This window comes from Vanellus vanellus (assembly GCF_965231255.1).
Source record: "Vanellus vanellus genome assembly, chromosome: 5".
NCBI classification, from domain to species: Eukaryota; Metazoa; Chordata; class Aves; order Charadriiformes; family Charadriidae; genus Vanellus; species Vanellus vanellus.
In genome coordinates this window covers 70247460-70260553 of record NC_138910.1, presented here as the reverse complement: position 1 = coordinate 70260553, position 13094 = coordinate 70247460, and the positions used below count along the sequence as shown (strand labels likewise).

At 66.7% G+C, this 13094-nt stretch overlaps 2 protein-coding genes across 3 annotated transcripts in view; both read right to left on the bottom strand.

The window, feature by feature from the left end:
• IPO13 (importin 13) overlaps positions 1–5615 on the bottom strand; it is a 32108-nt gene extending 26493 nt beyond the window's left edge. For both annotated transcript variants that reach the window (XM_082483525.1, XM_082483526.1), the window contains exon 1: positions 5517–5615. In XM_082483525.1, the coding sequence (XP_082339651.1) occupies positions 5517–5582 (66 nt within the window). In that variant the 5' untranslated portion in view covers positions 5583–5615. The remainder of the gene's footprint in view (positions 1–5516) is intronic.
• A 1414-nt stretch (positions 5616–7029) lies between these two features.
• Positions 7030–8384, bottom strand: ARTN (artemin; the record flags this gene model as incomplete). The annotated part of the gene is made up of 3 exons (XM_082483587.1): positions 7030–7466; positions 7836–8025; positions 8157–8384. 3 exons carry the CDS (start codon positions 8382–8384, stop codon positions 7030–7032), a joined length of 855 nt encoding a protein of 284 aa, XP_082339713.1.
• Positions 8385–13094: the final 4710 nt, after the last annotated feature.

Below are 13094 nucleotides of genomic sequence, written 5' to 3'. Positions count from 1 at the left end.
ATTCTGATTTGAAGGGGTGGCTGCCACCAGACCTGCCTCCTCCGCAATTAGACCTGTAACATGAGAGCTGGTAAACAGCCCGGCTGTCAGCTATGTCCTTTGGCCAAGGAAGGAGCTTTCTCCAACATCAGCTCTGCTTGGTTGAAAATAATTCAAGCTTGTTATGATGGCTCTTCTCTGCCCTAAAAAGCTGTGGCCAAAGTCAGTTAGGGTCTAGATACTGGAGTGGTATCAGCTGCTCAAGAGAGCCAGAAGTCAGCTGGCCTTGGGGCTGGGAGCTTGCCTAAAAGGCATGGGTCAGAGGTCCCACGTTGGTCACTTTGGACAGCAGGAGGGGGACCAGTCCAAGGAGAGTTACCACCAAGCAAAGGCACCTGATGTTACCTCGCAGTCCGGTATCACACGGGAAAAGGAGCTGCTACGAGCACAGCATCTCCCAGCCCTCACCCCTTGGAGCTTCTGCAGGGAGCCCAGAGCCAGCAGGCTGTCTCCCCGACTGCACCGCATAAATCCATGAGGGTCCCCAGCAGAGAGGTGTTGTGTCCGTGCCATTTGTGGGGTGACGAGAGGAGCCCCAGACGTGCAGCTCCGGCCCCACAGAGTGGGATCGTGCTGCCTGCCATTCCTGGGGGGCTCCACAGGGAAACGGGTCTCCTTCAGGGACCAGTCTGCTTGAGCTAATGGAGGTAACAGCAGGTACGGCTCTGAGGTCTGCAACCCGGCAGGGAAAACAGCAAGCTGCAAAATATATTCTTGTTCTGCTCCTTACCCCGCGCCCACAGCTGTGGCATGTCAGGGGCAGTGGTGGCCATGGCCTCTCGGCAGCCACCAGCCTTCTTCCAGCAGGACCCCCCCAGGATGTCTCCCACTGTAGCCTCTCGCTCTCCTTTCTAGCTGAACGCACTCGCACCGACAGCGCTCCAGGCCTGCGACAGCACAGCCATTACCACGGCTCTGTCGAGCGACGGGAACATCATCCCCGGCTCCCCCGGCCCCACGCAGCAGCCACCACCCTCCCCCATCCATCCCCCTGCCACGGCGGGGCAGGCTCAGCAGCCAGCGGCCCCGGGAAGGCGGCAGCCTGCCGAATCGCCGAGGATAGCAAATGGATGCAAAATAAAGCCCTGCGTGTTCTGCCAAGCGTGCTGCTCCTGCTCAAGGCACCCACACTTTGCCAGCAGTCCCAAAGAATGTTGGTGGTTTTGTTTTTTTTTTTTTCCCCCCACTCCTAATAAGACACGCTGTCACTTCACACCCCTCTTTGAGCCCAGCTTGCCCACACCCGGTCCCTGGCTGTCCAGAAGGGGCTGCAGCCCAGACACAGCTCGGCGGCCTCAGCATGTCTCCTGCTGCTTCGCTGAGAATGGCGTTGTCCCCAGCAGGGACAGGGGCTGTCGGAGACACGTGGTCTCAGGGGTGGTGGCTGGGGGTCTGCACAAGCAAAGGATGAGCAGCACTGGAGGAACCCTGGGGCACAGAGCCCAGGACGAGTTGCAAGAGTGACCAGAACACCTCTGCCCACCATCTCGTGTTTCTACCCACCACTTCGGTGAACAAATCTTGCAAGCGTTTTGAGAGGAATCCCCGCTGGCACTCACGTGCCGATCTCATCCATTCCTGCTCTGTAAGATGTCGGAGCTGAGGTGAGGCTCCAGCGATGGCCCTTGTAGGGCAAAGCCAAGCCCTGGCAAACACAAGGTGCTGCCCTCTCATCCCATCACCACCAGGCTACAGGAAGGAGCAAGGTGTTCAGCCAAGGTTGGCTCCGGGTGGAATCTGCTTTTGCAGTGAAGATCTGCTTAAATGCTAAACAAGTGCCTCCTCGCTTCCCTCAATTTTGCAAGAATCTCCCCTTCTGAGGCCCCTAACCTACCATCCCGGGCACGGCTGCCACATCTCACGTACACAGGCTGCCTCTAAGGAAGAAGCGGCCAAGCCGCTGCCAGCGGTGCACCAGACAGGGGATGCCATTCCCCCATCCCAACATATCCATAATTCTCTTGATCATGTTTCCGAAGACAGGCAATAACCTTTTTCTGAAGAAAGCAGATGCACTTGGGTTTCTCCTCCCCATCTTCCCGGGTGGAAGGCAGCCCCGGCAGCTGCCGCATCCCCGAGGCTCAGCATCTCCAAGGAGCGGTGATCAAAGCCACCCCTCTCCCTTCACGGTAGGCTCCGGATGTCAGCTCCATGACACCCCGCCTACCCATCCTGCCGGAGAGACTCTGTGCATTCATCAGGCATCTCCAGAGAGGCACACGGCAATCTGGAAGGCCCAGAGATGCCAGACCACTAATGTGCTAGGGAAAAGACGTCAGTGAATATTACAAACACCCCAGGGGATGAGACAAGCCAAGGGAGGAAAGACCTGGAAGGAATCAGACAAAAAAAGAGGGCAAGAGCAGGCACATGGGGAAATTCACGGAGGACTGGCACTGCTTTCTTTCTTATTTCAAAAAGGGGCATACTGCTGGGGCAGATTTAACTGCACTGAAAACACGTAAAGAGGGTCTCGCGCTCCTCTTTCCTGTCCAACATGGCAGTGTTAGGTGCTGCCACCCCTGACCTGGGCGAGACCAAAAATGCAAGGCACAAGTCCTGCTGGTGCACTGCTCCTCCGAGACGCACACAGCCAGCTGGGACCCAACGTCTGCAATCCATCTTCACAGGAGCAGACTTCACACTGCAGCAGGAGCATCACCTCCCCAGGGCAGCGTCGCTCCACCATCAGGCTGTCAGTCACGCCGGGGACAGCCCCTGGGCATGCAAAAGCACACGCAGGTCACAAAACCAGATCGCACCGTTTAGACCGAGCCATCCTCGCAGCCTGCAGCCCCCTGGCTTGCCCAGCCTCCCCCTTCCCTCCGACCCCTCCAGCAACAGCAGCAGAGCCAGCCCAGAGCTGCTCTCTGCCCAGCAGGTCCACGCAGCACGGCCACACCAGCCTGCTCTAGCTGTGCTGAAGCCAAAGCGGCATCTAGGTCAGGTTTGGAAGACAACAAAAAAAGCAGCCGAGCAGCTCTCAGCTGGGACCAGGGGATGCCGACACAGTGACCGTACTGCAACAGCGCAGCCCCGGCACGGCCCCGCTCCTTCCCTGTGTCCCGAGAGAGCTCCCTATGGAAAAACAGAGCAAAAAAAATAAATACAGGGAGCAACTTTCAGATGGCTCCTGGAGTGCAGCACCTGAACCTGTCACCTCCTCAGGGACAGAGGCAGCTGCCTGACTGCTACCTGCAGGCTTTCGGACCTGCTGGCTGGCAAAGGGCAGCGTGGGTCCAGCCTACAGCATCCACACCCTCCCGCCTCCCTGCAACCACTGGTCACAGCTGGAGGGATCTAACTCTGGCACAAGTCATGCTGGATAAACACAGCAATGATCCTCTTCAGCCAACCGGGCACCCAGAGCCCTGCAAAACTTGCGGGGGCATTTGCCCAGCCCACCACATAATAAACAACAGGGGTACAGGAGGGTCTTCCAGGGACGTGGTTCCTCTCCACGAAAACCATCAGAAAAGCGTGACGGGCACAATCTCACCAGAGACTTCCCTGGCTACAACTGCCACACATGACGACTTCCATCATGGCTGACCTGGAGAGGCTTCGACCCTCTGACTTAGGAGATAACCAGCTCCTTACGCTGTTCCTAACCCCAGCACTTATCACTGATTGACTCAGAGTGGAGTCCAACCCCGGCTTTAATCAGTATTCAGTGTTATTAATAGAGCCATGCACAAAACCTGGCAGGCAGAAGAGCCCAGGCCAGGAGAAGCATCATTTATCTGCCAGCATCACCTCTGACAAAGCAGCTCTACCCACCTGCCTCCCACCAGCCCAGCCCCCAGCAAAGCCCACCTTTCCTTCCGTTAGTACCAGAAACGCCCCACAGCTCTCCCTCGAAAGGACAGAGACAGGGGGGCTCCAAGTTGCTGAATCTCTGAGCTTTTTCTGATCCCACCCCACATTTCCTCCCCTGGGCAGGGACCGTGCTGCTACCCCCAGCCAGCAGCTCAGAGCCCCACCGCGGTCCACAGCCGCATCTCTAGATGACACCACCGAGATGGCAAAGCCTGCGGAGACCAGGAGAAGCTGGGCAGGCTGGGGGAGGGGAGCTGAAGCATCCTAGAGGGCATCTTTGCCTCCTCCCAGGCGTCAGGAGGCTAAATCCAGCGCGGCGCAGCGAGGACGAGCTGCCTCTCAGCACAGTCCCACCTCGCCCCAGTGCCCCCCACCCTGGCACTGCCCACCCTTCCCGGGCAAGTGTGCGCTTCATTGTTGGTGCAAACAAAGGAGCGGTTTGTGTCTGCCGAAGAGAAAGGAAGTCAGAGGCAAAATCATCCAGCAGCCCTGGATATATGCAGATTAAGCTGCAGAAGGTTGCATTAATGTAGCATTTTCCAGACATCAGTTAATCCCCCTCGGCCGTGCTCTGTCTACGTTTCCCTGGCAGAGGTGGGCTGCCTCACCTGAGGCCACAAAGGCAACTGGTGCCCACTTACAAATCTGCCACCCTCTGACCCGACACCTCCCAGGAGGCCAGGCAAGCTGCTGGGTGCGAAACACAAGCCGTGTGCCCACCAGCACGCTCGTGGGCATCGCTTTGGCAAGGAACTCGGTCTATTCTTATCGAGGAAAAATGAGGACGCTGGGATTCCCACTAGCTGTCTGGGGACCAAGCTATGGATCGACAGGCTGTCAGTCTCCAAGCAGATGTCTGGCTACAGGGTGAGCGGACGGGAGAAGCGCTCTCTTGCCGTTTGCCCTTCAGGGACACATCCTCTGCTGTCCTGCCCTCATCACCTCCAAGATGGCCCAAGGGAAGCGTTTTGCTCGCTGGGGTCTCCGTGATGAACCCCAGGTCACGTGGAGGCTGCTCCGGGCTCTTCCCAGCAGCAGTGTGATGCTGGCAGGCCTCAGTTTGCTGTGGCCTTTCCCTGGATCCCAGGTTTCGGCAATCGCGACCTTGTTCCTCTTGCCCTGCAGCTGCTTAGGAGGACCTCAAGCATCAGCAGGAGCACGGGGGCTGGATCAACCCAGGTTTAGAAAGGCATCACCGGGCCATCCGCCCTCCAAAGGCTTTTCCCAACCGTAATTCCCAACAATTCCCAGCACCTGGTGAAAGCCCGGGTGCCTTCCCTTCCCTGCCTGACGGAGACACTGACAACGCCGGGGACAGCCCGTCGGCTCTCCCTGCCCGGCGACCCAGAGGACGCCCGTCCAAGACACAACTCCTCCCTTCTGTTCCCATTTCTGCCACATCATTTGCCCTCCCCGGGCTGCCCCGGCGCACGGGAGCCGCCGCCGCCGACTCCACCTCTCGCACCCCGCTCCGGAGCCCCCCCTTAAGCGCGGGGACGGGGAGGTGGGGGGAGGAGATGCCGCCCCACCGCCCTCCCCGGGCCCGGCACCGCCGAGCAGGTGCCCGCCCGCTCCCCCCCCCCCCCCCCCCCCCCGGAGGCATCAGCATCCCGCCGCCCGTGGGCTGGGGAGGGGGCGATGGGGGAAGGGTCGCTCACCTTCTCCACGTTCTCCACGGTGAAGTCAAGGCCCTGCGGCGGCGGCGCCTCCGCCCTCCGCTCCATGGCTGCGGCGGCGCTTTAGGAGGCGGAGGCGGCGGCGGCGACGGCGGCGGCGGCGGCGGCGGGCGGGCGACAGCGGCGGCGCACGGGCAGCCGCATCGCGGCGGGACCCGCCTCCCCGCCCCGACGAGGGGGGCGGCGCGGCCGGGCTCGGCTCGGTACGGCGGGGCGGGCCGGGATGCGCCCCCCCCCCACCTCCCCTCCTGCTTCTCGGGACGCCCCGAGACGCACCTCCGCCCCGTTCCGCTCCGGCACCGCCCGGTCCCGCTGCCCCGCAGGCGCGGCCGGGCAGCCCGGGACCTGCCGCAGCGCCGCGCCGCACGACGGGAGCCGTAGTCCCGGGCCCACGCGCGTCCCCTGCTGGGCACCGAGCGCCGCCCCTGCTCCCCACGCGTGGGGCCGGCAGGAGAGCCGCTCAGCGCCGCCTCCCGCTGCCGGACCCACGGGGAACAAACATGCCGCCCCCCCCCCCTCCCCTCCCCATCACGGGCACACGCAGGGGTTGGACACGCAGCCCATCGCTTTATTGCTACAGGAAAAGGCGACTGTACAAAAATAGAGTTTATCCCTCCAATTTTACAAATAATAGAAAAAGGGGGTTGGGGGCACGGGGCACCGGGGGACAGGGACGGGGCGCTGCCCGAGGGCTTCACAGCCGCGCTGGGGTTAAATTACACCCGGCCCTCGGGGGCCCAAAGTCATAAATAGGAGCTGCCGCTCGAGAACAATAAATAAATAATTTAGAGTAATAAATAGGTTAGTGCCGCAGCACCGCGGGGGCCGCGGGGGGACCCTGCCACCCCCCTGGGAGCCGGGCAGGGGGCCCGGCAGGTGCCCATGCTCCACTGCCCTGTGGAGCACTGGGGGCTGTTGCCACCGGCCTGCGTGCAGGTCCCCCACCCCACGCTGGCGTGGTTTGGCCCCGCTGCACCCCTGTCCTCAGGGGACACCCCCTCCTTGCAGGGCAGCTCTGGCTGCTGCCAGCCCCAGGGGGCCCGAGGGGACAGGGAGGTTTTGCCCCCTTTACTGTCCCCCTCTGAAGCTTGGGCGACTCTTGGCCCCAGCTCCCCTACAGCAGGGGTGCGAGAGCACCAGTCCAGGCAGGGCACTGGTGAGCCGGGCACCGCTGGTGGATACAGGGCTGGTAGAGCCTTGCAAGCAGCGGGGATGCTCCGTGCTCCCTCCTGCTTCTCTCCCACGGCTGAGCCAGGCTGCACCCCGGCAGGACCCTGCGTAGCCAGCGGCACCAGCTGCTTGGCACTGAGTGGGAGGGGGTTTGGCCACCGACCACCGCATCACAGCTCCACCTTGCCTCAGTCCTTTGTGGCCACGTAAAACCAGGGGCACGCGCCTCTGCCAGACCCTTCCTCTGAGCATCAGCGCTGCTGTGCGCCACAAGCCGGGGTCTGCTGCCATGTGTCGAGCCAGGGCCGAGCCGGCAGCCCCCTCCTCAGCCGATGCAGCTACACTCAGCTGCCGAGAGCTTCTCCACCGTTTGCCACGTGTTCTGCACGTCCATGAAGGAGACAGCCTCGTAGCGGGTGGGCCGGCAGCAGGGGTGGCTGAGGACCCGCTCCTGCGGCCCCGGGGTGATGAGCTGCTGCCGCAGCAGGCTGCCCAGCGTCAGGTCGTAGTTGCTGCGTGCCCGGTGGCAGGATCCGCTGCAGTACTTGAAGAGCACAATCTCATCCGAGTTGAAGCCCAGGCCCAGGTCGCGCACCTTCACCATCAGGTTGCGGATGTGGCAGTTGCGCCCGCGGGCCCCCCGCGAAGGTTTCCGTGCCCCCTTCTTGGCTTTGCCGGTGCCCGGCGGTGAGCGCTCAGCACGCAGCAGCAGGTCCTCTGCCAGCTCTGTGGCACCCGGGCCACCCGTCGTCGTGTTGTCCCCTGCACATGGAGGGGATGACAGTGTAAGATCCCATCCCGTATCTGCCATCCTCCTGGGGCCCGCCAAGCTCGCCTGTCACCCGCCATGACCTGCAGACCCCTCCTGACCACCTGCCATGGCATTGGGCAGGTGATCGTGGGGCAGTGGAGTGGGTGGACACCTGGCCAAGCAGCTCCTCATCCCCAGGGCTCTGCCACCACCCCAGCATGAAACACGGGGTCCCATGCATTCAGCCCCCACCCTGCTCTGCCCCGATGTGCAGAGGCAGCCCCGCATGGGCTAGGGCTCACCACAGTGGCTCCCAACCCACCCATGTCCCACACCTGGGGCCACCGTGCCCAGGCTGGGGGTCCTGCCCCAACACGCACCGTACAGCTGGCTCCAGGCAGCGGCGAGCGGTACCTCCACTCCGTCCTCCACAGCCGGGCTGGCGGTGGCCATGTCCCGCAGTGTGGGGGCCGCGTCCAGCGTCTTGTTGCAGTGTGGCGTTCGCAGTGTACCCGTGGCCAGCCCAGCCAGCAGTGACAGGATGGCGAGGAGGCCCCACAGCATCCCTTCCTGCAACAAAGCAGTGGGGTGAGCCCTGGGCAGGGTCCCCACACCAGGGACAAGGCTCCATGAGATGGGGATGGGGATGGGCATGGGGACATGTGGTCCCAGCCATTGTGGCTAGCCAGGCCTGGGCTCACCTTGGGCTGCGGATGCGTAGTGGGTCCTGCAGGTCTTGGCTCTGGTGGCCCCACTCGCTGCTCCATGCTGGCTGCAAGTGCAGAGGTGGGGGTCAGCACCCACGCAGAGGGGATGGGGTGGAGATCAAGCCGGCCGGCTGGGAGCTGGCGCACCTCTCGCCTGCCCCTGCCAAGCAAGCCATGCCCTCCCTCACCCCCCAGCACTCCGCAACCCCTCCTGCACCCCATGCATGTCCCGTCCCTGTCCCCTCTTTGCTCAGCCAGGCATCCTCACCACCCCGCACACCCCTTCCCAGTGATTTGGCAGCTGGGGTGTCCCAGCCTTCGCCCAGCACCTCTCCTCAGGGGGATGCAGCCGCCTCCTCGCATGAGCAGCCCGGGATGCCAGGCTGGGCTGTGAGGCAGCGGCTGGGGCTGGGAGCACCGCGGGAGGGGGGGCCTTTCCCATGGCCCTTCCCTGGGAATGTTTTTCTTGCTCACGGTGGGAGCATGACCTTGGAAACTCCAAATCCATTAGCGCAGGGTTCCCCTGGTGCAGCCACCCCCTGGCCCTGTGCTGGCTCCTCTGCCCACTGCCTGCACGGAGGTGGGACACGCAGCCCAGGAGCAGCCCAGGCGAGTGGGACCGTGAGAAGCAGGATGGGTAGGCAGGTCCCACTGGGGATGCGGTGGGGCACGGGGGATCACATTAGGCTCGATGTAGTCATCCAGCCCAACACCACTGCCCAGCACCCTCTGCCCCAACACACACAGGGGAATTCAGTCCCCACTGTGCATAGTCCCAGCGGAGCAGCAACCACAGTCTCAGGGGAGCGATGTCCCCCAGGAGGTGCAGGGGCAACTCCCAGTCTGCAGCTACATGTTGCACCTCCTTTCCCAGCTCCCCCAGGGTGCAGGGAAGCCCCTGTGCCCCGGTGTCCCAAGCCAGGATCCCCCAGAGGTGGCTCCCAGGGGGCCTGAACCCTCCTCAGCCCATCTGCTGCATCCCCTGTCTCTTGGGACTTGACTGTCCCCTTGGAGCTTGGTGGCATCCTGCAGTGGAGAGTTCCCCTGTCCCCTTCATGGCTTTGCCCTGGCATGTCTCAGGCGCTTCCACAGCAAAGATGGGATGGGACATGCTGAGGAGAGCGCTCTTGACCAAAAAATGAAGGGACATGGCTGTACACTGCTGGCATATGGAGAGAAAATCAGTTCCCCCAGTCACCCCAGCATCTCAGGGGATGGTACTCAAGTCACAATTGCTGCATCTCATGCCACCCTGCACTGGCCGTGCCATGGCAAAGGGCCGTGATGGGCACTGCCAGGCCCATGTACCTCCTCTGGGGGCCATGCACCGGGCAGGATGCGTCCCCGGTTGCAGGCAGGGCTGGCACCGGCCCCCCCGGCCCCGCCAGCCGCCGCAGCCTGGCCAAGCACAGCCCACGCAGCACGTCGCTCCCGTGGCGGCCCGTGGCCCCACGCCAGCCGCTGCCGCCAGGTCATGGTTTTCCCAGGCCGGCACCCCCGGAGAGGCCAGGCGAGGGTTCCCCCCCACCTCGGTCCCCGCTCCCGCGGCCGGCCGCCCCGCCGCGGCCCCTCGGCCCCAGCATCCCGGCGGGAGGGGACTGGACGGGACGGGACGGCGCAGCCGGTGCAGTTCAGGCTTCTCCCGTCCGGCGGCAGCACGGCCCCGAGCTCTGCGGCGGGAGCGCTGCCGGCGGGGCGCCGGGCGAGGGCAGCCTCCCTTCGCCCCCGGGCATCCCCGGTGCCGGCCCTGCCGCTGTCTCCGCAGACACGGAGCCCCGTCCCCAGACGCAGCTCCCCGAGCGCGCAGGACCGCAGCCCACGCAGGACCGCAGCCCACGCTGGCCCCGCATCCCTGTGGCAGGGGCAGCAGCCGGCCCTGCTCGGCCCCTGCTTTCACCCAGCGCGGGCAGGGCTGAGCCAAGCTCCTGGGTGTCCCACGGGGGTGCCAGACCTGCACCCCCCACGGCAGAACCCCAGCTCCCGTATGGGGTAGGGGGCACCTGCCTGGCTGCAAGAGATGGCTGGACCATTAACAGGCTCCTGTAGCCCTTTCCAGAGTCAGGATCAGGCCCATCCATGTGAGGACTTGCCACACGTGTCCCCCGCCCGGGGGCTGAGCAGCAGCGGGTCACCCCACACCCAACCCGTGCAGAGCCCTGGCGACAGCCCCACTGCCCGCACAGTGCGCAGGGGAGCGGGTGCCCCGTGGGCCCGGGGGCGGCAGCAGCCACTCGCGAAGCACATCCACGCGGGGCCAGCGGGTGCCCCAGCCCCGGGGTGAGGGTCTCAGCTCACGGAGCGGCCGCTTTTGGAAGGGGGCTACGCTGGGGCCTCGCTCGACGCTGCTCGCCGTGTCAGCCCTGCGGGCGCGGGTCCTGCCTGGCAGCGCGGGGGGATGCGCGGAGACCCCCACGGGAACCTGCGGGCACCGGTGGACCCGGCGGAGGCCCGGCATCCCACCGCGCTGCTCCTGGCAGTAGGAGTGACGGAGGGGGGGGTGGGGGGTGTCAGAAATCAACCCCACGTGTGACGCGGTGCTGGCACCCGCCCCGCAAAGCCGTGGGAGGCCGGAGTCGGACACGTGGGGCACACGGGCGAGACTAAACTCGGCCCCAGCCCGGGGAAAGCAGAGCCGGGGGGCGCCGGGCAGTGCCGGCCCGGACACCGCCGTCCCGGGGCTCTCCCCCGCTCACCGCCCGGGCAGCCGGGCACCGGCCTGCCCGACGTGCCCAAAGGGCCGGGGCGGGAGCCCAGGGAAGAGGCGGGTGAGCCCGTCCCCGTGCCTCCCGGCACCCGCAGCGGGGTCCCTCCTCTCCCCGCCCGGGCAGGGAACCCCGGCCCCGCCGCGGCCCCGAGCGCTTCCCGCCGCCGGGCCGGGCTCTGCACCCCGGGAACCGCCCGGCGGGAGCCTGCCCGGGGGCCGCCTGAGCCCCCTCGACGCCCCGCGGGTATTACCGGGGGGCGGGCGGCGAAGCGGTCGCCCCCCTCGCTCCCCCCGCAGCCCCAGTACGAGCCGCCGCCGAGGCCCGGCGCCGCCGGCAGGCTGGGGCAGACGGTGCCGCCCGCCGCCCCGGTCCGCACTCACCGTGCCCGCGGCGGGGACCATCCCCCGGGCCGCCGCCGCCCCGCATCGCCTCCGCTCCCCGCCGCCCCCCGCCGCCCGCAGCCGCCGCGCCGGGGCGGGGCGCGGGCGGGGGCCGGCGCTGCCCCGCCGGCACCGACACCGGCTCCCGCCGCTGCTCCCAGTGCCGCTCCCGCTGCCGCTCCCGCTGCGCCTCGGGGTGCGGGTCTCGGTCCCGGTGCGCCTCGGGGTGCGGTGCCGGTGCCGGCGGGCGGGCGCGCAGTGCGGGGCAGCGGCGGCTCCATCCCGCTCCCGCCGCCGCCGCCGCCGGTGTCAAATTCCAGTCGCCGTCACCTGACCGGCGGGGCGGGCACCGGCATCGGCACCGGGACGCCGATCCGCACCGGCACCAAGATCCCGACTCGCACCGGGACCCCGATTCACACCGGGACCCCGCACCGCACGGCAGCGGCACCGGGACTCCGACCCTCACTGGCACCGGGACCGCTCCGGGACCAGGACGGCACCGGGATCCCGCCAGCAGCAGGAGCCGCAGCCCGACCCGCATCAGCACCGGCTCCGCGCCGGGCCCCGCACCGCCGCCGAGCCCCCGCGGAGACTCACACCCCGCCGGGAACGGCACCGGGACCCCCGGCGGCACCCGACCCCCCGCCACTACCACCTGCCCGCCGGACGAGTCCCGGACCGGCGGACACGCAGCACGGACAGACGGAGGGACGGACACCCCCTGAGCGGGGCTCCCTGCCCCGGCAGCCCGGTCACAGCGCTGGCAGGACGGACGCACGGACACCCCCGGGGACGAGTTCAGCCCTTCCCGGAGCGCTCCGGGAGCAGAGCCCCACGGGGACCCCCGGCACACAGCGGGCCACCGGGGCCCCGGGGGGACCCCGCGGGGATGGGTTGGGGGATGTGGGGGGAAGCGCGGGGACCGCCCCGGCAGCGCCGTGGCTGCGGCGGGGCTGACCGGCGACCCACGCACCCCGAGCCACTCGCGGGCCACCGGTGTGCCTGGCGTTCACGTCCGGCCTCGCCGGAGGAGGAGTCCGGCCTCCCTGCCCTGCCTCCCAGCCCGCCCGCGCCCCGCGGCCACGGCCCCCGGGCGCCCCGCGGCCAGGTCCGCCCCGGCGGGGGGCCACCCGCCGCCGGGCTCCTTACCTCCGCCGTCTCCCTGCCTCCCTCCGCCGGGGCCGTCGCAGGCCCCGGGGACATGGGGGCCGGCTGGCGAGCCGAGCCGAGCCCGTGTGAGTCCTTACGTCACCGCCCAGGGCCCTCCACGTCCATCCCGGGGCTCTCGAGTGCTCCTTGCAAACGTGCCAAATCCCAGGGCCGCCTCCGCTCCGTCCCGCTTCACACGTGCTCCCCTGGCCGGAGCTGGCCGCCGGGCCAAAGCCCAGGCCGGGCAAGCCACCTTCCCCGGGGCTAGCCCTCATGGCCCCCCGGCCCCCCGGGCCCTGCTGGTGGCGGGGTCCGGAGGCGTCCGGGCGTGCTGTGCGCCCCGGGATGATGCTGCCTGTCGTGTCATCTGCCCCGGCAGCGCTCCACCGCCTCGGTGCAACCTCCCCGGGCTTATATAACTCCCCGGCTGGAGCGGGGCCAGCAGCTCGATCGCCGGCTGTGCCGCGGCCGCATGCTGGCCCACGGGTCACCCGTGGGGTCTGTCCCGGCACCCGGGCCCCCCGCGTGGCGTTAACTGCTTCCCCGCCGCACGACAGCCCGGACCCGGCGGCTCTGCGGCAGGGAGAGCTGGCCGGCGTGTGTGAGCCACCGGCGGAGCTGGCCGTCTCGTCTTGTCTCGTCTCATCTCATGGGATTATCCAGCTCGAGGATGACAACTCCCGCGTCCCTCCTGC